The sequence below is a fragment of the Xyrauchen texanus genome, chromosome 17, assembly GCF_025860055.1.
Source record: "Xyrauchen texanus isolate HMW12.3.18 chromosome 17, RBS_HiC_50CHRs, whole genome shotgun sequence".
In the NCBI taxonomy this organism is placed as follows: Eukaryota; Metazoa; Chordata; class Actinopteri; order Cypriniformes; family Catostomidae; genus Xyrauchen; species Xyrauchen texanus.
The window spans coordinates 39,446,739-39,473,755 of NC_068292.1; the positions used below are offsets into that span (position 1 = coordinate 39,446,739).

The 27,017-nt window shown below is 37.2% G+C and overlaps 1 protein-coding gene across 1 annotated transcript; it reads right to left on the reverse strand.

Moving 5' to 3' along the window:
- Positions 1–5,869: 5,869 nt before the first annotated feature.
- On the reverse strand, positions 5,870–25,214 carry LOC127657497 (phospholemman-like). The gene is made up of 8 exons (XM_052146310.1): positions 25,056–25,214; positions 16,664–16,714; positions 16,308–16,343; positions 16,172–16,195; positions 15,988–16,062; positions 14,033–14,069; positions 13,867–13,910; positions 5,870–7,801 (listed from the first exon to the last, which is right to left on the reverse strand). The coding sequence occupies exons 2-8, from the start codon at positions 16,695–16,697 to the stop codon at positions 7,782–7,784; spliced, it is 270 nt and encodes an 89-aa protein (XP_052002270.1). The 5' UTR covers positions 16,698–16,714; positions 25,056–25,214; the 3' UTR covers positions 5,870–7,781.
- Between the last annotated feature and the right edge of the window lie 1,803 nt (positions 25,215–27,017).

Sequence of the window (27,017 nt, forward strand, 5' to 3'; positions counted from 1 at the left end):
TTAATTAATCACAATTCCCTTATTAAAGCATTTTACTTATATCCTTAGTGATGCCCCCAGGCAGTTTCGACCAAAAGTGCACATACATTGCCTGTAAGAATTCTTACAAGTTATAAGTGGCACTTTCTTTTAAAATGAACTAAATCTAACTATTTATTTGTCCTTTTCCAAAAACGTTTATCTAAAGTGGCTGACAGTGGCTGACAACTTATTATACACTCTAAAAAAAAAATGATAATTTTAATGGTAAAAGACAGTAAAAAAAGTTAATTGTTTATGGATAGTTACCTTAAAATATATGGTAACATTTACAAGTATATTTAAAAAGACAACAAATGTAGTTTTATGATAATTTGTTTGTATTGTTTGTAAAAAAAAAAGTTTTATTATGTAAAATGGCTAGAAATTGCATTTTAGCTTAGCGTAAAGCTGCCAATTTGCACAAGGTTTATTTCTATTTCTTCTGCTCCAAACTTTCTTCAAACGTACTCCTCTGTCTGCTCGTATGAATGTAACACATCATAAGAAAGTGTTTCACCGCAGTTCAAATGCACTTTGGATCGCATCATTTATATGTATAAATGTTTTTCATCTGAAAGGACTAAAATGCAAAGTAAACTCTTCAGTAATCAAAATACTTTTTGAATGTAACTGTATTCTAATGACCAATGATTTCAATTGTAACTGTAGTGGAATACAGTTACTTGTATTTTAAATATGTTCTCCTGTTACATGTATTCCATTACTCCACAAACCTTAAATTAAAATGGATTGCATAGCTCAGATAATTTAAGTTCACATTGAAATCACTTACCAATGTGTCTTCGCAAACCTGAGTACAGTTAAAGGAGATACAAATGAAGAGTAATATAATTGGGGCATAATATGTGCCAGATTTGAACCTATATCCCTCTGAGCATGTGCATTGCTCACTATTGCTTGGTTTACATCAAAATATTCAGAATTTTTAAGCGCATTTAAAACAATTTGACACACAAGAAAATATGAATCGTTGTGTTTCCATCCACTATGTAATGTGCATTAACTTGAGGGAGCTTGCTTTATCATGATGGATCTGAATGACTTCCTTGCTTCGGGGAGAGTTTTATTTGCAGGATTGGAGCAATTTTAACTTATGCAAAACTCTACAAAATCCACCTCCTCCTAGCGCATTAAATCTGAAGTGAAATTAGAAATGTTATTCACATTTAATTCACAGCTCTGGTGTTATGTGCAGTATTAACAGTTTGTTACATCAGAAAATATTAAAACATTTCCTGCAAAAAATCTCTGTGCAAAACAAAGAAAATATAAACAAGGAATATATACATTTACTTACGGATTTAGAATAATGAAAAGCCACACTTCCCAGAAGTATGCAGCAGAACAGCATGGTAAATCTTGAGTAACTCATGTAATCCGGCACTGGATCAGCAAATGGAGTGGGAATCGCAGGGGGCTGAACAATGACCACATGCCCGTCTTGATCATACATGCCCTGGTGATTCTGCTGGCCAGTGGAATATGTCTGAGATGAAGGCCGGTAGCTATAGTTAACATCCTGATGAGCTGAATATAAAGCCTGGGCCATATTGATTTGGAATGTTCCCACAAACTTGCACCACTCAATTGTCGTTTTCCCTTCCTCCTTTATCCTCTAGATGTAGTACTTTTAATTTTTCTAATCTTAAATTGCCAGTCTTTTCACTGATAACTGATATGTCTTGGCCTTTTATGACACATTATCTGTGCCAACCAAATGGGTGGTGGCTTGTAAAAGAGGTGTGAAAAATAGTTTTGACCCAATTTTTTATTTTGAACACACAGTGGTTTGACTGCAGGTGCAACCATGAGGCATTAACACAACATGTTGGGTAGATTAATTCAGAATTGCAAGACGTGGCTGGTTACAAATTACAGTACATGGCAAATATTGCAATTAGTAACATAAACTCTTGGATTATATTTTTGGGTAATACAATCTGATGACTTTTGTAATACTTTTGCATTACCTCTGACCTAGTGATGGGAAGATCGAATCATTTTACTGACTTGGATCTTTGAGTCTCGTGCAGCTAAATGAACAAATCTTTATTCAAGCAATTTCATTCATTTGAGCAGAATTAAATAAAAATGTTACATTTTCAATATCCAACCCCCAGTTTCTGAACAACTTATCACTACTCTGACCTTACTCTTGTTTATTTGATGTCATATGCATCTGACTAGGATAACCTATACCGTTTTGACTTGGGCTCAACTTTTGAGAGTGTGCAAGGTGCAAATGCGAGGTGCAGCACAAGACGATTTTAACTGATTTGTTTGTTTTTCCAAGATGATGTGAATTATCTCCAAAAGAAAATGGCACAGTAGTGAACCTTCTCAGAAGTAGCCGACCTTTCAGAAATCTGTCAGAAACATAATCTGAGGTGAGCTTCCCTCCCTCCAGGACATATATACCAGGTGGTGTGCATAAAAAGCTTGGAGGATCATCAGAGACTCCAGCCATCCGAGCCATGGGCTGCTCTCAGTGCTAACGTCAGCCAGGTGGTATCGCAGCATCAGGACCCGCACCAGTCGACTCCATGACAGCTTCTTCCCCCAAGTAATCAGACTTTTGAACTCTTGATCTCTCACGATCAATGCTCCAGTTATCAGAAGCGTTTGATTGCAGTTGTTGCTACTAAAGGTGGCACAAGCTTTTAAGATTAAGGAGGCAGTTAGTTTTTCACATGGGTGATATACTGTAGGTGTTGGATAACTTTTTTTGCTTCAATAAAAAAACATAAACTGTATATTTGAAAACTGTATTTTGTGTTTACTCAGGTTACCTTTGTTTTATGTTATATCTCTTTTGAAGATCTAAAACAATTTAGTATGAATAATACACAAAAATAGAAGAAATCAGGAAGGGGACAAATACTTTTTCAAACCACTGTTCATGGTGTGAAAATATAAAGGGAGTTGCATGTTTTCCCTGTTTTGACTAGGCCATCCATCATCAAAGGCATTGGATGGAAAATGGAAAAAACCCTACCAAAGACAAAGCAACACATGGTTATACAGTATGTGAAATTTAAAATGTGTCAGGATTTGTTTAGATATGGAATGTAACAGTGAGAAAACACACAAGCAACCTCCAAATGCTTCTTTAGATTTGATGTGGCTTGAAGAGTACAAGATATTACGTTTTGTAAGGCAGAGTTTAAATGCTCAGTGAGACAGCACCATCTTCAGTGTAATTATAGCCACCTAGCCAGTGGCTAGTATCAGGTCTTTGTGTGAAATTACGCATCCCTTACCCTCTCTTCTGAAAACACTTCAAGACTTAAGACCAATTAACATTGCCTTAACAAACTAGATAGATAGATAGATAGATAGATAGATAGATAGATAGATAGATAGATAGATAGATAGATAGATAGATAGATAGATAGATAGATAGATAGATAGATAGATAGATAGATAGATAGATAGATAGGATGGATGGATGGATGGATGGATGGATGGCTGATGGATGGACAGAATCACTAGCAGGAGCATAACTAGAGGGAGGGCAGGGTGGGCAGCCACCCTAGGGCCCGAGGTGAGAGGGGGCCCGCAACTGTCGACCAAAACAAATCATAAAAATTACTGCAGGCCTGAGGGGTGATGAAAAATTACCAACAGTAAAAAAAACAGTAACAGGCCCTACAGTTTCTTTGCACTAGGGCCCACAAGATACAAGTTACGCCACTGATCACTTGTGTAGTCTAACACATACGCAAGAAAATTTCAAATGCCCACCTATTTTTCAAACGATTTTGTGTAGGCTCACCTACAGTAAAATGAGTAATGATGCATGTCAAAGGCCATCAGAAAAGCATGGTGGCTTTTAATCCATAACGTTTTAAACTACCACATAAACGCAATCATCTTTTTAAGCTAAATGATTTGGAAAGCCCACATTATCTCCCCCTTCTCTTGTGACATGTTTGCAGAAAGTGGAGGAAGATAAAAGATTTGTTTATGACAATGAAGAGTGAAACCACAACTGCTAACAGGGCTTCTAACTCTGAAACTCTGTTAACAGTTGTATGTTACTGGAAAAGTAAGCATCTAACCTCAAACCTTCAAAACATTTTCATGCCAGCAGTGATATTGCTGTGCTTTATGCAGAAAATATAGAAGGATAAGGCTGACTGGAGACAGCAGTGCAAGAGGAGAGAGAGAGTTATGGGCTGCTGCCTGACACCTGTGTGTGTGTGTGTGTGTGTGTGTGTGTGTGTGTGTGTGTGTGTGTGTGTGTGTGTGTGTGTGTGTGTCTTTTGTTTAAGTTTATTATTAAATTAGTATTTATATTGTTAAGCCAGTTCTTGCCTCCTCTTTTCCATTGAACTGTGTTACACTTGTGCCACAATCCGGGTAGGAGGAGGGATGCACCGTAGTAGAGTCCTCGCCACTACCATCCACCCCAATGGAGCAGCCGCGGCCATCCGCCGGAAGACAGAGGAGCCCGGCCACCTGAGAGCGGAGGAATGGCCGCCGACCTAGAGGGGAGGAGGGGCTCCTAGCCTACTGCCTGGAGTGGTCATGGCTGCTGCCAGGGGTGGAGGATACCCCTACCAGCCGCTAAAACACGCCGGGGTCAGAGAACAACCGACCGCTAGCGGGTAGGAGTGGCCGAGGACCAGCCTATGGCATATCGGAGAACTGGTAATTTTTAATCTCTCTCTCGCTCTCTCTCTCTCCCATTGCTGCTCTGGGTTGGCCTTTCCCTCTCTTTTTAAATATTATTATTGTATTTATGGTTGGTATTATCAATGTCACAGTGTGTAAGTACCGTGTTTTCTTTTTTATAATTGTTGTTTCCCTCCCCTTGTCCCCTCCCAGATCCAGGAAGATTGGGATGACCTGACGGAGACCCAGACGGGCCGGAAGGGGGTGTTGTACGTCATGCCGGGGGCACCTCAGTCTGAAAGAATGAGGGAGGAATGTGGCAGGGCGGAGGGCGGGGCCGGGCAGTAATCCAGCACACCAGGCCCCTAATTAGGCTGATTAAGCAGGAGAGGGATAAGGGCAACTGGAGACGGCAGTGCGAGAGATAGAGTCAGGGTCAGCTGCCCGACAGCTGTGTGTGTGTGTGTGTGTGTGTGTGTGTGTGTGTGTGTGTGTGTGTGTGTGTGTGTGTGTGTGTGTGTGTGTGTCTGTCTTTTTGCTTAAGTTTATTATTAAAATAGTATTTATTATTAAGCCAGTTCATGCCTCCTCCTTTCCATTGAACTGTTTTACACTTTAATGCAGCATTAAATGTTTGCATATGCTATTTAAAATAAATACAAGAGGATATTAAGAAGAATTGTTTGTGTTTCACTTATGTTGCTCTTTAAATAGCATCTAGATAATCAGCAAGCTAGCATGTGGAGGACCTGCATGCCATTATATTTGACATGTGTAATGTACATGTGACTGTGATGTGTGATTTGACTGGAATGCATTGATGCTGAAGTAGGAAACTTCAAATGGGGAACTGTCCTCCGACTTTGTCTGCAGAGTGGCATGACCTGTTTACATGGGTGCCATGTTGGTGAACACATCCCCTCAGCTGTGGTCCGTCAGTAATACGAATGCCAGACATTACAAACATCAGTCAGCAGAGGGCGCTGCCGAGCTACTTTTCTGCTCTTCTGAATGGCGATTCCTTCAGTTCCTTCCTTGCTGTAGTCACCGTGTTCACTATTTTTCAAGTGATTACTAACCTCTTTAAAATAATAATATTGTATCTGTTTACAAGACATTTTCACTTTCAGTGAAAACTTCACGTTGTGTTTGGTTTGGGAACAAAGTCAGTGAAGTGAAATGGAGATAGAGAACAGACAACATTGGTAAGTACAGTTGTTTAGTTGAGCTGTTAGTTCATTTTTTGTTTATCATTGACTGATACATAAAATTTTCACACAACAGATAAAAAAAAGCTCTTAATACAGTTCTAATGTCTGTGATAAATATAGGCTGCAATGACAAAGAATCATGCACATCCAAAATCTAATGTAGCTGACATGCTAATCAGTTAATGGCTTTACCAACAATGTTTTTGTATGAAAACTGGTCTTAAAAAACCTGGTCCAGAACAGTTTGAACGGCACCTTATTTTAATTTTCTCTCCGTTAACAGCATCCGAAAGCAGCATTTTCCAGCTTTTGGATGCAGCCCTTTTCTCATCAGTGCATGAGGATGTAAATATATTTTCTTGATAGCATGTATTTTTTTAATCTTTTCATATAGGGTGGCCAGACATCCAGTTTTTCCTGGGATAGTCCCGTATTTTCCCTCTCCTAAAATTTCTCTATTGCCTATGGGGCTTTCTCAGCCATGTGAGTATTCTAATCAAAATTAGCCAAGGATACTGCTTGTAAAACCAATAAAATCACACCATGTTATTTGCAGTACATGATTGGATTAAACTATCCAATCACAATCTCATATCAAAAAACATCCAGTTAGTGAACTGACTGAAGATTGAATTTTCTAAGAGACATTTTCAGCGATCCTTGCACTTAACTTTGGATTGGCTTTGCACTCAAGCAGACAAAGTGGCTTTGCACATTTATGACCTGAGAAAAGTCTTGCAGGCCTGGCTGAAGGAATCAGTCATACCCTCTTACATTAAAAAGCAGTTGGATGCCCTGGTTGAGGCTGGTGACATGCGAGCGGATGGTTCTTTTGTGCAGTGAGAAACTTTTATTCAGCATTAGTGGATTACCTCCAAAATTGGAACCGCTCATTGGAGAACACAGAAAAACTTGAGTTGGCCCTACTGAGAGACATCCCAGAGTGGAAAGACATTCATAGCAGCCTCGAACACTTCTACTCCAGAATTCCCACTCTTTGATTGACGAAACCACCCTCTTTAATGCATGGGCTTGGGCTAAAAACATTGTCACTCGTCGCATCGTCTGAGTGGAACATGATAGAAATTCAAAATGTGTCAGGTCTTAGCCAAGGTCGTGGAGTTTGTTTTATGCCTGTCTGGGACATCTGCATCTGTGGAGTGTGTGTTCTCATTAATGAACGCTGCATGGACACTGGATAAATCTCGACTCGGTGTAACAGTCATGAAGGCAATGCTTTTCGCACATCTTAATTTTGGACTGGACTGCTCAGCATTTTACGGTAAACTTTTGAAAGACAAGCGCACACAAAAAAATTGCTGCCAGCGAAAAGTACAAGGTGACAACCGTTACAGATGTGGATGCACCCTCTTCTTCGCATTGATCTTGCGCCTAGATAAGGATACGTCAATTTCATTTTTGCTGGGAGGGGGCTGTCCCGTTTGCCACAAGCAGGAATCTGGTCACCCTATTTCATATGACTTAAGTTATTCAACTACAAAGCCTGGACAACTACAATGTTGGATGGATGCACTACAGCGTACAGTAATATTTGGTTATAGGTTTCCATATTTGACTGAATCAAGATACTGCCATTGCCCATCCTTTTAAACTGTATCTACATCCAAGATAATTTAATACAATTACTGACAGGATTAAAAAAAAATGTTGATTGAGATAAAATGACATTAAAAAGACACATCTGGTATAAAACAGAAAAAAACAGGTACATGTTTTTTTGTTTTTTTACATATTCCTCTATAATCTGGGAGAGGCTGTGAAAACACAGAAAACATTCAAATCAGGTTCCTCGTTTTAAAAATAAATCTTTCCTCTGATAAACCAGTAAATGGGATACAGGAAGGTGTTGTAGACGTCTTCTGTGATTGGTTCAGGTCAGGTCACATGTTTTTAGCATTCACTGGCCCTTCCTGTCAATACAAATGATATTATAAATTAATATAATTTTTAAATATGTAACAAACCAATTTTAGTTTTAGGATGCCATATGCTTTTTAAACCGACAATTTAACTTGAATTAACATATAAATTGCCTGAATTAGTTTATGGGATTCATGGTCAACATGAAACATTATTCACAACCAATTTTACTTCTGTAATCTGATGTATGAACAGTGCTAAAATAAAGTCAACATTATCGACAACGTAGATATTAAAAAATTGTTGACAAAAATGTTCATTTTAACATAACATGTGATCACATTAAACAGTTTGCACCTGATTGAGGAGAGGAAGAACACATGGCTCACAGTCCAAAACTTCAAAACTTTACAAACTGTTTAAGGTGATGAAGTTAAGTATGAGAAAATTATACAAAAATACAAAATAAGTTAATACAGAAGCACTCTCGTTGTGAAATGAAGCGCAGCCAAACTTGCAGTTCCGCAGAGAATATAATATTTTGAATGCAACCTTTATTAAAGTTAAAATAATAAGGAAGCAGGTCATGTAAATAAGTACAAACTCTGAAACTGGCATTTCTCTGCGTGGTCAGCGCCTCTTCTATGAGTCGCGTGAAGTGACCCATCTAAACGAGAGAGATTGAAAATGCATCCTGGCTGATGCACACTCTGGCGCGTGCATGAAGCATGCTAGATGAAAACGTGATATTTCGTGACGCTGTGAATCGTAATGTATTTGTCATGGTGTGAATCTTATCGTGAAGAAAATCGTCCATACGCAGCTCTAATAAGAAGAGATAGTTTGTTTTTTTGTGAGTTAAAGATAGATCGAAGTGAAAGAGGGTGATCTTCGCCTATTTTACACTGCAACAAATCTTACGTATTTGGTTTGTTTTTTGTTTTGGCTTGTTTTCCAATATACGTTTCTTAAACTTACTGCAGAAGAAGAATTTGTTATCTGAAAATGTTGAATATAATATCAAATATTTAAATACATTAAAATATAAAAAATTATTTAAAACAACATACATTTACAGTGCTGTGGAAAAATATTTGCCCCCTTCCTGATTTCTTCTATTTTTGTGTATTTTTCTTACTAAATTGTTTTAGATCTTCAAACGAGATATAACATAAAACAAAGGCAACTGGAGTAAACACAAAATACTGTTTTAAAATAAAGATTTTTTTTATATATAAGCAAAGATGTTATCCAACACCTATATTACCCATGTGAAAAACAATTTGCCCCATTAAAATGAATAGCTGGTTGTGCCATCTTTTGCAGCAACAACTGCAATCAAACACCTCCGATACCTGGAGATAAGTCTTTCACAACGCTGTGGTGGAATTTTGGCCCACTTTTCTTTGCAGAACTGCTTTAGTTCCACCATATTGGAGGGTTTTCGAAGTCAGTAGGCTACTTTGACTAGGCCACTCCAAAACTTTAATTTAGCTTCTTTTGAGCCATTCAGAGGTGGACTTACTCATATGCTTTGGATCCTTGTCTTTTATTGCCTTGCTCAATTATTGCAAGTAGACCTGTCCCTGAAGCAGCAAAGCATCCCCACACCATCACACTACCAAGACCATTCTTGACCGTTGGTATGATGTTCTTTTTGTGGAATTCTGTGTTTTATTATGCCAGATATAATGGGACCTCTGTCTTCCAAACAGTTCCACTTTTGACTCATCATTCCACAGAACATTCTCCCAAAAGGTTTGAGGATCATCAAGGTGTGTTTTAGCAAAATTCATACAAGCCCTAATGTTCTTCTGGGTTAGCAGTGGTTTTTGTCTTGACACACTTCCATGGATGCCATTTTTGGAGTCATGAACAGTGACCTTTATTGATGCAAGAGAGGCTTGCAGATCCTTGGATGCTGTCCTTTGCTTTTTTGTGACTTCCTGGAAGTCGCTGTGCTCTTGGAGAAATTTTGGGAGGTTGGCCACTTCTGGGAAGGTTCACTACTGTGCCAAGTTTTCTCTATTTGGAGATAATGGCTCTCACTGTGGTTCTTTGGACTCCCAGAGCCTTTGAAATAGCTTTGTAACCCTTTCCAGATGGATTTATTTCAATCACCTTTTTCCGCATAATTTCTGGAATTTCTTTAAAACATGGCATAGTGTGCTACTGGGTAAGACCATTTAGCCAACTTCATTTTGCTGAAAAAGTTCTATTTAGGTGTTGATTTGATTGAACAGGGCTGGCAGTAATCAGGTCTGTGTGTGTCTAGTCCATCTGAACCCCAATATGAATGCAGTTTTCATAGATTTTGGGATTTAGTAACGAATGGGGGCAAATACTTTTATACACAGGCCCAGTTGGTATTGGAAAAAGTTTTTGCTTCAATAAATAACATTATCATTTAAAAACTATATTTTGTGTTTACTCAGATTGCCTTTGTTTTATGTTAGATTTTGTTTGATTTTTTAAACAATTTAGAATGATATGTACACAAACACAGAAGAAATCAGGATGGGGGCAAATATTTTTCCACAGCACTGTACCTAAGAAGCAACATTAAGATATTTATTCTTGCTTTTAGAGAATATGTCTTGAATATAAGTATCTTTGTCTTTTCTTAACTGTTAGAAGTATGAACAAGTGATGGTAGCAGCACGTACAGTGGGTACGGAAAGTATTCAGACCCCCTTACATTTTTCACTCTTTGTTATTTTGCAGCCATTTGCTAAAATCATTTAAGTTCATTTTTTTTCCTCATTATTGTACACACAGCACCCCATATTGACAGAAAAACAGAATTGTTGACATTTTTGCACATTTATTAAAAAAGAAAAACTGAAATATCACATGGTCCTAAGTATTCAGACCCTTTGCTGTGAGACTCATATATTTAACTCAGGTGCTGTCCATTTCTTCTGATCATCCTTGAGATGGTTCTACACCTTCAATTGAGTCCAGCTGTGTTTGATTATACTGATTGGACTTGATTAGGAAAGCCACACACCTGTCTATATAAGACCTTACAGCTCACAGTGCATGTCAGAGCAAATGAGAATCATGAGGTCAAAGGAACTGCCTGAAGAGCTCAGAGACAGAATTGTGGCAAGGCACAGATCTGGCCAAGGTTACAAAAAAAATTCTGCTGCCCTTAAGGTTCATAAGAGCACAGTGGCCTCCATAATCCTTAAATGGAAGACGTTTGGGACGACCAGAACCCTTCCTAGAGATGGCCTATCAAACTGAGCTATTCTCAAGGGAGAAGAGCCTTGGTGAGAGAGGTAAAGAAGAACCCAAAGATCACTGTGGCTGAGCTCCAGAGATGCAGTCGGGAGATGGGAGAAAGTTGTAGTAAGTCAACCATCACTGCAGCCATCCACCAGTCGGGGCTTTATGGCAGAGTGGCCCGACGGAAGCCTCTCCTCAGTGCAAGACACATGAAAGCCCACATGGAGTTTGCTAAAAAACACCTGAAGGACTCCAAGATGGTGATAAATAAGATTCTCTGGTCTGATGAGACCAAGATAGAACTTTTTGGCCTTAATTCTAAGTGGTATGTGTGGAGAAAACCAGGCACTGCTCTTCACCTGTCCAATACAGTCTCAACACTGAAGCATGGTGTGGCAGCATCATGCTGTGGGGGTGTTTTTCAGCTGCAGGGACAGGACGACTGGTTGCAATTGAGGGAAAGATGAATGCGGCCAAGTACAGGGATATCCTGGTGCTCTGGACCTCAGACTGGGCCGAAGGTTCACCTTCCAACAAGACAATGACCCTAAGCACACCGCTAAAATAACGAAGGATTGGCTTCACAACAACTCCGTGACTGTTCTTGAATGGCCCAGCCAGAGCCCTGACTTAAACCCAATTGAGCATCTCTGGAGAGACCTGAAAATGGCTGTCCACCAACGTTTACCATCCAACCTGACAGAACTGGAGAGGATCTGCAAGGAGGAATGGCAGAGGATACCCAAATCCAGATGTGAAAAACTTGTTGCATCTTTCCCAAAAAGACTCATGGCTGTATTAGATCAAAAGGGTGCTTCTACTAAATACTGAACAAAGGGTCTGAATACTTAGGCAATACTTAGCAAATGGCTGCAATATAACAAAGAGTGAAAAATTTAAGGGGGTCTGAATACTTTTCGTACCCACTGTATTAAAAACACGTATTAGATGCTTATATTCAAAATATATAACCTGAGAGCAAGTCTAAATATCTTGCTTCTCAAATAAATAAATGTATCTTGTTTTAAGGATGTTTAGATATTTTTAAATGAAAACAAGACAAAACACTTGATAAGTTTTTATTTTTTTACTAATCAATAATTCATTAACTAATCAGTAATTAAAGTAATTAATCACTTTTTCTAATTCAGTGGATGTCATTTAGAGGAAATTTTGAAATGTGATTTTGTCCTATTTATTGTTAGTAAGCACATTTAATACAACCTTTTAAGTCAAGGCACAAGCTGAATAGTCGATTAAGAGCTAATGATTAATCGTTGCTATAATAACCCAAATAAGCAAATAAACTTTATTAGACAGTATTAGATTAGACGGTTATCAAAATAATTGTTTGTTGCAGCCCCAAAGTTCTGTATATTCAATTAGATGAAATTTTGGGCCACACTTGTGTTTATCAATCAAGAATCGATTGGATGGTGAAAAGTAGGTGCTACTTAGATTACAAAATAAAGCCAGGTGGTTAGAGGGAAGAGCTTGAAAAATAAGAGGGATTTGTTACATCATCCAAAAGCCTCAAGTCTTAATCATCAAGTCTCGAGTCAAGTCTCAAGTGCAGTGCAGTCTCAACAAACAAATCAAGCAAGTCAAGTCAAGTCAGTGACTCACCTCAAGTCGAGTCCTGATGAGTTTCCCGTGGAGTCAAGCCACAGTACTTAAATAAAGTGGTTCATTTTTGTATTAAATATTTATTTTTGCTCTGAAAAGTTTAACTTATATACATGTCATTACATTCTTTTTATTACATGAATTGTATAACAGTAATGTGTTATACTATATATATATATATATGTATATATATGTATATATATATGTATATATAGTAAAAAACATTCAAGTAATTGTCAAGTTACTCAGTTCATGTCTCGATTCACTAGTTCACAAGTCAAAGTCAAATCAAGTCATTTACTTCATTTAGTCAAGAAAGTCACTAGTCCTAAAATTTGCATGATTAGAAACGCAGCTGAGAACATGCATTAAGAAAGTAAATAGAGAATCGATACATTTTTGATTACATGTTAACTTAAAATGATTTTTTCATTGCCCCATTGCCATAATAGACCGACACACTGAATAAAACCTTAACATAGCGGATCCTTACAGCCTGTTATCTCCAACCCCACCCTTAGGGACAATGGAGTGTAAATACACCCATGGGAGAATGTGTGACTCATCCTGGAAACTATGTTTTGATAGTAATATGAGTGGTGTTATGGAGATGGGCCATACGGGCCTGCTGCTCTGCGCAGACCCACTGTTGTCCACTGCATCACAGGGGCACTGGCAGAGCAATAATAAACAGATGGATTTCATGCGAAAAAGACAGAATATGTTGGTTTATAGTTACATATTTAAACTCAAAACCATTTTAACAGTTTAAATGACAGTTTTTGTGGCTTTCAGTCCATACGTATTTGCTTTTAATCCTATCATAGGCAAAATTCCCTAACAGATTTAAAATTGACAGTTTCTCTCTTCCAGGAAAACAGAGCAAAATATCTCATGTTGCACTACAAAGAGATTTGTCCAATCAAATTATCTCTAGAATGAAAATATCCCTCCCTCTTGCAACCTGCAAATGACTAGCAAGTATCAAATCATGGTTGATGGATGTGAGTCATGGACGTCACTAAAGCCTATTTGCTATTAGGAGGAGAAAGTAGATGAGTCCTTTCAAATGTTCTGCCCAAAGTTCCTTTTTCAATAAGAAATATTTCAACTCAGGAAAGGACATTTTGTTGGAGCTTTTTAGAAACGTAGAGTAGAGTCCTGCTTTAAACCAAGTTAGCAGCTCTGGTTTTATAACAATCAATAGGGAATTGATTGCGTCTGGTTAATGTTTGTAAATCGGGCAGTTATACATTACCTGTGTCATTGAGCATCTGCTGAGCATTACTTCCTGTTCTCCTCCTGTCAAATGAGAGCTGTGGCATTAGTGCTGGACAATATAAATAATTTAATACAAATAAAACAGCACAATGTGCAGTAACACATAACAGATGAAGTAATACACAATTGTTTGTAGTTTATACCTCTTGTCCTGGTTGAATTTGCATCTGCAGTGGCCACCTGTAATAAAAAACAAAACAAAGGATATATAATTATGTATATATAACTGATATATGTATATAAATGATATAAACATATATATATATATATATATAATGTGTGTATATGTTTTTAATGTAATTTTACAGTAACGTGGGGGGGGGGCTTAAAACAAGCATTTGAAATGGGTACTGCAGTCCAAATTCTAAATGTTGGAGTCTGCCCCGCCCCAGACTCAAAGCTCATGCAGCTTGCCAGAATGTTGACATGTAAATTAGACAACTTAGCATACGTTTTATAGGATTTCTGGGCATTAAGCTGTCTCCATCTTCCAAATGCATCTCCAGTATTTATCCTTGTTTTACTACGCCTCTGGTCATGGTGGTTTTTAGATGGATGGTGATTGTTTTTTAGGTCGGGTGAATCTGTTATCTCTGATCCAGTATGTTTGCTGGTTTCCATGGTTCCAAATCTGGCAACCCGGCAGTGTTGAAATACTATTGGTGAGTGGGCAGTAGGCGGGATCACACAGGCCAAACAGAAATTCTAGCTTGGAATGGAAACTTCAAAGTAGAATATACTGGCTGTAGCATTGTTATCGGAGAAGCCAGCATTTCAACTTAGCATGTTTCATAATTCTCTAATGACATATTATGGTCATTTTATGATTTAGTACAGTAAAAATATGACAAAGTACCTTTAAAGGAATTGTTCACTCAAAATGTAAAATTCTCTCATCCTTTACTCGCCCTCATGACATTCCTTTCTTCAGCAGAACACAAACAATAGAAGAATAGTTCAGCTCTGTAGGTTCATACAATGTAGGTGAATGGTAATCAGATCTTTGTAGCTCAAGGTATAAGACTCAAGTGGTTAAATCCATATCTTCAGAAGCAATATGAAAGTTTTATATGAACAGATCAAAAAGTCCTTTCTTACCCTAAATCTCCACTTTTACTTTCACATTTACATCTGAAAGTCACACGTGGAGCCTATTTAGTTTCACTTGCGTATTATGAAAGTTAAAATGAAGATTTTGAGTAAAAAAAGGACTTAAATCTGTGTTTCTGTTTCTCACCCGCACCTATTACAGTATAACGCTTCTGAAGATATGGATTTAACCACTGGAGTCATGTGGATTACTTTTTAATCTTTCTGTGATTTTTGGAACTACAAAGGTCTGATCACCATTCACTTGCATTGTATGGACTTTTTCATTAATTTCCTTTAAGCTAAATATAATTTCTTCCTTTGATTTTAGTGTAAAATATGACCCAGATATTTAAACCTAGACTTAAATCATAAAAATAGTATAAAAGATGGCAACATCATAAGAAAAAGTTGTCTCGTCCAAAAACCTACGACTTCTAGCCCGATAAAGAAAAATATCTGAACCAACAAACAAATGTAACCCCTAATCTAAACCTAACTACAAATCTAACTCCTTACCACACCCTAAATCTAACCATGATTATAGGAAAATAACTTTTGAGCATCACGTGGGGGAAATCAAATCAATTGCGTTTGGAACCAGGCGAGGGAAGTGTGCATGTTATTGACATACATTTGCATTGCAAAAATAAGTATGTAACCAAATTAGTTCTCAGGTGTTTTTATTTATTTATATTTTACTTATAATAAAGTGTTGTATAGAAGGTTAGCCAAAATGTGATGCCTTCATTGTATCGATTTAAATTGAAGTTTGTTGATTGGTTGGTTGTTATCTATGGGAATTAAAGTTGTATTTATTGTATGAACCATTACGAGCTGCAGTGGGACTATGTTGGACATTCTAAAGAGGTTTTGTGAGACTCACTACAAAAGGGACTTGACGAATAACTATTATTATATATATATATTTATTTATATTGTGTCTCAGCTTTTGACTGAACATTGAATTACAATCTGTTTTTGTTCATCTGAAAAAGTAAGTGCTTACTTAGAAGAATAGTGATGCCAATCAGACACAGAACTGCTGCCAGGATCAGTCCTCCAACCCGAAGTCTGTAATAATCTAGTGAGAAAAATAGAGACTGAATGAAAGAAAGCATGAAATATGATCATAACTGAATAAGTATGATGATTGAGAATGGCTAGGTGAATAAATGTTGCACATGACTGACCGAAAGAGAAAGGGTCATCGTCTTCTACAGGAACAAACCAGAAAACCATTAAAAAACTACATATAACATGATATACAATGACAATATTCTGCCACATGAACAGAAAAAGAAGGAATTAAAAAGTGAAATCTCTTACTTGTTTGCTGACCTTCTGCCAACACAATGGACAAAACTACAAACAACAAAGATTTGCAGTGTGATTACTTCTGTGCATTATAGTGATGTGCTTGGCATTACTTACATATAAAAACAATTTAGCCGGCACACGATTCACATGATTTATTTGCATTTTTATTCCATATAATTTTTTACAGTCTGTAGTAGCACACCTGAATAAACATGTAGATTCTCTAAACACTAAGAGATATGTCAATAAAAAATATGTTTTTTTCTTTAACCCAATGCAAGAGGTTGAATTTTCCTTCAGTGTGGGTTTAAATTACACACATTCACATGAGCATGAGCATTTCATTTAGGTACAAAAATACTCACATGCAAAGAAAACTAGTGCCAAAGTCTTCATCATGATAGTATGGTTTTATTCTGTAATACAAAATTAGGTTTGACATTAAACAATAAAACTGGTAATATCGATCCAGCTGGTAGACAACATGACATTAAAAATTACCCTATTGACTTTATTTTTCTAGTCTTTCTTTACATGATTCATTGGTGCATTTTATTGAAAAAAAAAAGAAATTAATATTGTATATGTTACAACTTGCTCTGCCATTTACTTTTGTTTTCAGCTGACATCACCAATCCCTCAACCGCCCACTTTTCATGATCTAATCTTATGAATATCCCTCACTCATAAATACATCAAATGAAGGCAGTAAAATGAGTTGCAAACTGCGTTTGAATTGGAAAGCAGATCATGTATCTACTTTGTACATAAAAATCCATTCTGCTTTGCTGACCATTTATCCTCTAAATATAGCATGGATCCCCTTATGCATGGATGATTGTCATCTGCTATCATCTCTACAACATCAAATGGGTATAAATGAAATTATCACAATCCTTGCCCAATCCATCTGATCTTATTAAATGTGCTGGGCAACAATTAGCAGCTGCAAGAACACAAAACAGACTTGTGCTGGATCAAATTTCTACATCCTGGCACATCTCAGCAACCAAACATTCATATACTAACAACAACAGCTGCTAGGAAACAAACCACAAGAAGCTAAAAGACAACCTTTGAGCACCTTCTCAAAGCCTGAGAATTGATACGTTTTAAAAGTATAGATTAGTTCACGTAGATGTTGACTTACGTCAACATTATTATTGGTGCATTGTTGAAACATGTAGCCTCACTCCACAGCTTAGCAAAGATTTTCCATTGCGTTTCTCGGAGACCAGAGGGAATGCTGTGCCCATCCCTACCAGCACAAGATGATGTAATACACCCACTCCATTTAACCTTCAAACCATGGTGGTAGAGTAGGGAAAAATAAGGGGATCACCAGAGACATGCTGATTTGCAATCAAGTTAAATATTTCAGCCCTTTGATCAGAGCAGCAGCTTTTCAGAGAGCCTCAAAAAGGATTAATACATTTCTTGGGTCTATTTCTATTCTTTATTATCTGCACATGAATCATCGGTTTTCTAGTTTACTGTAAACACACATGCTACACATTAACTTACATGCTACAAACAACTTTTAAGGGATATTACACTGATCAGCCACATCATTAAAACCACTTACAGGTGAAGTGAATAACATTTATTTTCTCGTTTTAATGGCACCTGTCAAGAGGTGGGATATGTTGCGCAGCAAATGAACAGTCAGTTCTTGAATTTCATGTGTTGGAAGCAGGAAAAATGGTCAAGTGTATGGATCTGAGCGACTTTGGCAAGGGCCAAATTATGATAGCTAGACGACTTGGTCATAGCATCTCCAAAACGACAGATCTTGTGGGGTGTTCCCGGTATGCAATGGTTAGTACCTACCAAATGTGGTCCAAGGAAGGACAACCGAAGAACCGGTGAAAGGGTCATGGGCGCCCAAGGCTTGATGCATGTGGAGAATGAAGGCTAGCCCATCTGGTCTGATCCCAAAGAAGAGCTACTGTAGCACAAATTGCTGAAAAACTTAATGCTGGCCATGATAGAAAGGTGTAGAATAAAACAGTGCATCACAGCTTGCTGCGAATGGGGCTACGTAGCTGCACACTGTTCAGAGCACCCGTGCTGACCTCTGTCCACTGCCAAAAGTGCCTACAATGTGCACGTGAGCATCGTGGAGAAATGGAAGAAGGTGGCCTGGTCTGATGAATAACGTTTTCTTTTAGATCATGTGGATGGCCGGGTGTGTGTGCGTCATTTACCTGTGGCACTATGGGAAGAAGGTCCGGTGAGGCAGTGTGATGCTCTGGGCAATGTTCTGCTGGGAAACCATGGGTCCTGGCATGTGGATGTTACAGATTGTTGAGATAAAGATTGTTGCAGACCACATACACCCCTTCATGGCAAAGGTGTTCCCTGATGGTAGTGGCCTCTTTCAGCAAGATAAAGGCCCACCTCATACCTTAGAGGATTTAAAGGATCTGCTGCTATCGTCTTGGTGCCAGATAACACAGGACACCTTCAGAGGGCTTGTGGAGTCCATGCCTCGACAGGTCAGAGCTGTTTTGGTGGCACTAGGGGGACCTACACAATATTAGGCAGGTGGTTTTAATGTTGTGGCTGATCTGTGCATTTTTATAACCATATAACTATGTATGTAATGCTAAAAAGAATGCTACTGTAAAAAACGGTATTTGGTTAATTTTATATATATAAAATATATATATATATTTACAATATTTTACTCAAATTTTACAGTAAAATATGTAAAAAAAAAAAATATATATATAGATATTTTTAGATGTAAAAGGTATGATTTTAACATATTATTAATGGTAAAAAATTTATATTATATTTAACAAGAGAATACTTTAATGGTAAAATATTGTTAAAATTACAGTGAAAAACAGTAATCCGGTGTTTACAGTAGTACCTGCATAACCCATCACATTTCAATATATTTTATATGTATGTACCCTGATGGTGATTCCTGTGTTTTTACATTTGTAATGGTCATTGCTTCTGAGCTACTCTTGATGATCTCCAAGTCCTCAAGTCTTGATTACTATGGTTTTTAACTATACATTTTGAAGTGAAAAGCAGATTTTGATAGTTCCAGAATGTTAGTATAAGTGCATAAGTATATAGGTTAATGATATATAATTTATTAATATAAACGGTAGTGAACCGTAAAATCCACAGGCATAAAATTACATCTGGTAACGACTGAAACATGGTCATTGTGTTTTTATAGTAATTTCTTGCAACCACATCAGTCAATATTTTAGCATAAATGTAAATATATATATTTTTTACAGTGATATCAAATGGCTTCAGAAAACATTATTTCTTTAAGATTATTATTATTATTTTTTTTAAAGAAGATAATTTTTTTTAGTTCTTCAGTAAACAAAGTTCATTTCCAGCTTCATATCTTTTAGTGATTTTGGCTCTCTGCTTGGAATACAGAACACCACTCGAGTCATATGGACTACTTTCATGATACTTTTACAGTGTGTGGCAGGGCGAAGGGCGGGGCCGGGTCGTGATCCTACACACCCGGTCCCGTATTAGGCTAATCAAGCCTCTGAGAGGGATAAAGGTTGACTGCAGAGGATCGTGCGGGAGAGAGATTGTTTACGGACATGTGAAATTTTCACTTTTGGATGAACTCTCCCTTTAAACTATAGTCTATCATGTAAATCAAGTCATATTAGATTATGTGCCAGCAGCAGATGCGCATGTTTCTTTAAGAATATTTTCTTTATTTTTAAAGGAGAGATTTTTTATTTAATTTTTTTTTTGTCCTTCTGTAAACAAAGTTAATTTCCAGCTTCATATCTCATAGTGATTTTGGCTCTCCGCTTATACCTCAAGAAAAGTAAAATTGCAGTTTAATTCTGCCAAGAATCTGGCAACTAGTTCTGTGTACTTCACAGTCTTTTCAGGATAGTCTAAGAAACGCTCTTTAAATTTTATCGCGTCACATTATAAATGTTAAACAGATCAAAGAGAGAAAAAGAGTATCTCATCTCTCAATGGTTGTTTTTAGCTTGGAGAGTCTGGACACTTTGGTACCCTCCTGTCAGGCAGAATCACCCAGGGTGCACAGAGATAATAATGAATGTGTTCTTGTGTTCTGGCCTGATCACGTTGGCTTGCCAGTGTGTGTGTGTGAGAGAGTGTCATGGGAAAGAATGAGGAATTTTGTCCTACAATGTTTAACACGATCACTTCCTCATCTCACTTTACAAACCGACCTTCCCTCTTTCAATGTAATGTCTTGTTTCTTTCTTTTGAGTAGTTATAGTTCATTCTTGTTCACTGACATAAGCAGATTCTTGAATTTTCTAGCATTTTTGCTTGTTGCGCCTAACTCTGCATTCTCATTCAGGAAATGAGTGACTCAAACAAGATACAGTGGCTGGGGAATATTTGTCATTCCCTCTGTTTGAGTGAGTGAATACTTTACTCTCAATGTCTTGATTGTTGTCTCAGTTAAAGGTGAAGTGTCTTATTCATTCGGAATAGGGGAATAGTTCACTCAAAAATAAAAATTCTGTTATTTACTCACACTCTTGTTCTTCCAAACACATATGACTTTGTCTTCTGTGCAATACAAAAACCTTTCCATAAAATTAAAATGAATGGTGATGGGGTTACTGTATATTTCTGGCTGAACAGCACAGTGGTGAGTAAATAATACATTTAGGGTAAACCATCACTTAAATTTGCATAATGCTAAGTAAGGCATTGGTTGGTTGATTCCCCTGAAAAATGGTAAACACTGTGGCACTTTGGACCAATCAAAACATTGCTCAGTTTGTTTTAGGATATTTGTTAGGATTTTTGATTGAGCCAATAAGCAAACATTTACAGTAGCAACAACCCAAAACACCCTAACAACCACCCAGAACACCCTAATGATTGTACAGCAACATGCTAAAAAACCCTCAGAACACTTCAGCAACCACATAAATAACAACGCCCTAGCAACTACAAACAATATGCTAGCATTGTGACTGTGAGTTTAACAGGGTACAGAAATGGCTGTACAAGAGCAAACTGGCAAACCAAAATAAGTCAAATGAGACTTGCAGTTTTGTCTTTATTTCAAGTTTCTATTCCATCTACATTTCTATTTTCTAATTACAACTTTCCAATCTAGATCGTGTCCTCTGCTGGTGTTTGGCCAGTTCAATCTAAAAGAAGCTAGTTACGGTGCTGCACATGTATTGAGGGCATATTCTGTAGCTAAAAGCTGGCAGGCTTTAAACAACCCTTTAGCCAACTTTAAACAAACTAGGCCATGAGGTACAAAGCCCCTGTGCGTCTGCTTCAAAAGGTAAATATCACTAGTGTGATTATACTAGTGTCATTATTCACATTCTTTACACTGGTAACACAGACTCTCACATATATAGAGTCTGTTTTGATATATACTGTATATCAGTATATTATATTTATATAAATATGTCATTAAAAAAACATTCTTAAAACGGTTATTTAATATATTCTGTTTTTAGTGTATTAGTAGGAGATGTACATTTTAGATTTCAACATTTGCATTGCAAACTCAATAGAAGAAGAATAAAGAGTCCTGCAACAGAAGGTATGGCCCCCACAGAGCCAAGATGTCAACATCGAGTCAGTCTGGGATTACATAAAGAGACAGCCTAAATAAATAGAATAATTGTGGCAAGTACTCCAAGTTGATTGGGACATTCTCTCTGCCAACAACCAAGACAAACTGTGTTCAGGTGTACCTAGGAGAATTGGTGCAGTTTTGAAAGCAAATGTTGTCACACCAAATATTGATTCAGCCTTTTTATGTTTACTGGACTTTGTATGACGTTAATGGACAGGGCCATATTGATGCCCTACGCAGAGCACCAGGTGGACGGTGGATGGGGGGGTAAGATGGTGCCCCCCTAGGGAGTTGGTTCCCTACGTGTAACAGGAGCCAGCTGGTAGATAGCTGTGCAGTGTGTAAAAAAACCCCTCATTCTCCTGACCTCAAGTGGTGCACTAGCGACTGACACTAGAGGTTGTAGCCTTTAGCCTACTTGTTAGTGCACCCGCCTCCCACGCCGGTTCGAGTCCCATTTGGAGCGCGGCGAGCAGGACCGGTTACATATGCAAACTGCATAGTATGCGTGTATGGAGCAGTGGTAATGTTAATGGATAAATGAAAACTATTTATTTTTGAAGACATCCTCACTATGCAAATTTTTTGTCTGAGACCACTGGTGAAAATGGTTATATTTTGCATTAATCTTATTTGATGCCATTTTTAAATTACAATATTACACTATCCGCATATTCATTTGATTATGTATGTATACTGATAGAAAGGACTATTCTTATAATAAAGAAAGACATAAGTCTTGCATAATTATAGGAGTGGTCTGTGCAGTTCATTTCTGTTAAATGAATGTTACGGGTAGAATACAAGTTAAGCTCAATCAATAGCATTTGTGGAATAATGTTGCTTAACACAAAAATTGATTTTGACTTGCCCCTCCTTTTGTTTAATGAAGCAAAAATCTGGGTTACAGTGAGGCACTTACAATGGAAGTGAAATTTTTTTACATTAAAATACCCACTATTTCAAAAGTATAGCCACAAGACATAAACAATATGCATGTAAGCATGATTTTAGTGTGATAAAATCACTTACTAACCTTTTCTGTGTAAAGTTAGAGCTAATTATACAACTTCGTTGCCATGACGATGTAATGTCAACAAACCCAAAAACTCTCAAGGGACTGTAAAAATTACAATTTAAACAACTATACAACTCACGTTTTAACAGAAGAATTAATCTTAGTGCTTTTATACAATTTTAAGCTTTACATTTCTGCTTATAAACCCTCCATAAAATTGCCCACATTCACTTCCATAGTGAGTGCTACACTCTAACACTCTTTTTTTCAAGAAAAGTTTAAATTAATTTAGCCACAAATGCTTTCAATTGAGCTTAACTTGTATTGAACACAGAACATTCCATTAAGTCTTCTTTAGGAATTCTTTTCCTTTAAGATTCTTTTCTAAACACCCCCCACCTCGTATAAGAGAACTACATACAATCTCATGGCACACAAAGGATGCAGGCCATATACACAGTTATCCAGACTGCAGCTATATTAGGAAAAAAATTCCACCCGAGAACAGGCTGTGAGCTTTGAAGTACTGTATAAATACACACTCCAGCCCAAACACTTTCGCTGATGTCCTTAACAAATACAGGACATTGGATATGGAGATAGTGCAACCATCAAACTCTACAATAAACATCTCAGATAAACTCCTAAATAATGTGCTTATTCAGACATTAAAGCTTGTGTTTTAAAGTAAGCAAGAGGTCAAAATTGGCCTCTTAATTCATGCACATTCCTGGTCTTATTTTGCAGTATTCATTGGTGTACGTTGTTACAAATGACAAAAACAATTGTCTTAAAAATGGTATCTTGCTGCACATCTTAATCAACCTCCCTTTTGTCGCCACATCAACCACCAGGCTCTGTTCTGATAATGCCCACTTTTCATGATCCAATCAATTACAGATTGATAAAATCAAGTCACTCTCTACATTTGTTTCTCATTAAAAATCCTATTTCATTCAGAAATAATCAGATTACTAAAGATGACAAATGGAGTTTTACATTGACTTTATGAATGTAGTAATCACCTATTATTTTCATTTGGGCTGCCTGTCTCCTGAAATTATGTTACCAAGATGTAACTCTATATACTGATGTGAGCAGCAAGCTCTGTGCTCTCCATGTGCTCAAAGAGGAAGTAACGTAACATTCTGTTGACATGAGTCACTATTCCAAAAACCACAATTCCACCCTTTCCACTAGTTAAAGCAGAGCTGGCTTTGTGCTCCTTTCCAGTGTCTGTTTCCATGCAAGAAGCCCATATTCTGTATGTCCCTGCCCATAAAAGTTACAAATACACTTTAGACCATTTGCAGTTTGCTAATTTTTGCCATGAGCAAGCTATAATGAATGTGACCTTTTCACACTTTATTTTTGCTTTATTTATCGTGGAAAATGAAGACTCCTATTATAAAAGTTAAGGAATTAACCAAACAACACTCACTTTAAGAGATGTTGGGCTGTCCCAGTCGGAGTCTCACACTTTTAACAGCACATTAGATGTGCTTAATTAAAGAATGATTTTAGAATAACAAGGCCGAAAGATGGTTTACAGTAGAGCTAATGGAAAAGTGCATCTGGCCTCCTAAAGTATCTGTTATTCAAATGTTCACAAATATAAATCTGCTTAGACCTATTTACATATTAAAAAGCACCAAATGAATTATAGTCTTTGCAGGCTGTCATACAAAATCAGCTGGATTTTGTTTAAATCTAATTTAAAGGCCAGTTTGTACAGCCGAGAATGAATGCGTCAGATGTTAGTTGCAGTGATGCAGGACACAGCTGCATGACTTTTCAATTTCGAAATCGCTAGAGAAAACACATACGTGCTTGGAAAATGGCACATTATCTATGTATGCCTTTCACAGCTTTTTTTAGACTTGAACAATTAAAGTAAGCTCTTGATTTTTCATCTTTTCATTTCTAGTTTTCTATTGTACATTTGAAAAGCAGAAAAGTCCGACTTTGTTATGTCAGACATACTAACTGGGAAGTATGTCAAAATATACATAGTTTCCATGTGACAAAAATGCTTAATTATCTTACTTTAAAATACAATGAACTTGACTGTTCATCATCAGCCACGACAGATTATTTTAGTTTGAGTAAATGAATATTGAAATGGAATCAAGCATTTATTACTCACCTTTATTAAGGAGAACGAAACTGAATGGTCGTTTGAATTGTGCTTGAAAAGAAACCACCCTTAACAAATGTAGACAAAAGATCTATAGAGACTGAAAGCAACACTCTGTACCATCCGCTCAACAGGTTGGCTCAGTCCTGAGTGGGTTGAGTTTTAAATGAAGGAGTTTTTCTCTGGAAGAGGAACTCTGACAGTTTTCTGTTTGTCGTGCACGCTCACTCTGAATTTGGTCTTCCAGTGGGTAGGCCCTTTCATCCAAAGAGACTTATAAGGAATAGTTGAGCAATAGATCAGCATAAAAATGGAAAGCTGTTACTGAAAAGATCTTATAATACTTTCCTCCTATGTTTCATTAACAAAATTCAGCATATGATTCAATGCATGCTTAAAGTTATTGAGACCACCTTTTGGAACAAGTGTTTAAAGAGGTACATTTGCAAAAGAGAAACCAGTGTTTCAGTCAAAATAACATGGGGTGTATAAAAAACTCCAAATGCAATTTACAGGAGCATAACTGAGAACATTTATTAAAGCACATATCTCTATCCACTTGGATAGAGAACTTAGAATTTATAGAATCAAATGCATCAGTTTGGTTTTTGGTAGGGGCTGTGGTACAAGCAATGTATAAATTACATGGTTGCAAAATGTTGAAACAGAATTGAAAACCTTGTTAAAAAGACCAATGTCACTGGTCACCATTATATGTTGTGTTTTGCATGCTGGTGTTTCCATTTGGCTCGCTCAGTCAGCTAGACTGCTTTGGTCAACCAGCTTCACCAGAAAGACCATGCCGGTCAACAAGCTTATGCATTTGAGCTTGCTGGTGAAAAGCATGGCTAAGGTTGTCCACCAGCCTGGCCTATCTGGTCTTTTCAGTAGGGAACCTACAATACCACAAATTATAATTGATAAGTGGAGCTAGTTAACCATCTGTAGTTTCTAGTTAGAAAAAGAATAAGATAAAACATTGTCTTCTTGTTTCAAAACTCTGATGGAAGAAAAAAACTGATGGAAATGTCCTTGATCCTTAGATTTTGCTTGCATCTTCATCATCCCTGTCAAAGAGACAAGGTACATTTAAAATATATTTCTACTGAGATGTCATGAACTTTGGGGATTTACCAGCACTTGGTATGAGTAACACATTTATAAGTAAAGTTTTTTGTTGTTGTTGTTACTAAGGTTGATATGTTTTAAATGACAGAATTGAGGTAAAGATGAAGGCCAGAACAGGTGACTTACTTTCTTTTTGGCTTGCAATGCCCCCCTGTGAAGAGAGCAATCTGTTATTCTGTCTGTGAGCATATGAAAATTCATAATGTTTTCATTTGGTTGAAAAATGCATGTGGGCAGTTGACGTGGCATACACATACACATTTAAACATTTAATACGCATTGAAGTTTATGATAAAGAATCATGTTTTTTTGTATAAATTATCAACTTAAAAAAGCAGAAACGTGCGTAGAAAAAAACAGCAAAACGAGGCGCAACGTCAAAGACATCTGTCTAGTCTAGTGCATGTTTACGTTGCAAAACAATTGAAAAACTGTGCAGACGGACACAAAAACGAATTTGGTGTGAACGACTAAACTCCATTTCAGTGAACTCTATCCAACTTTATACAGCATTTTTATTAATAATATATAACATTTTATTAATGGGGCCAAGCACCGAACCTTTTGTTTTATTATTGTTCTGCCCTAAAAGTATCTGGGCAGCAAAAACCGCAAGTCATAGAGAACCCACACTTGGCCGGATGGTTACAAATGTGCACCACTACTACATACGTACACACCTCTAGTAAACCCTAGGTGGTGCTCTGACAAGCACTTTTACGTTTTTGTTCATATCTTCACAACCGTAAGGGCTGTAATAAAAATGTGCCTCTGATTCCTTGAGTCAAGCCCTACAAAACACATCTCTCCGATTTAATTTCTGCCCCCCAAAAATCTTCAGCC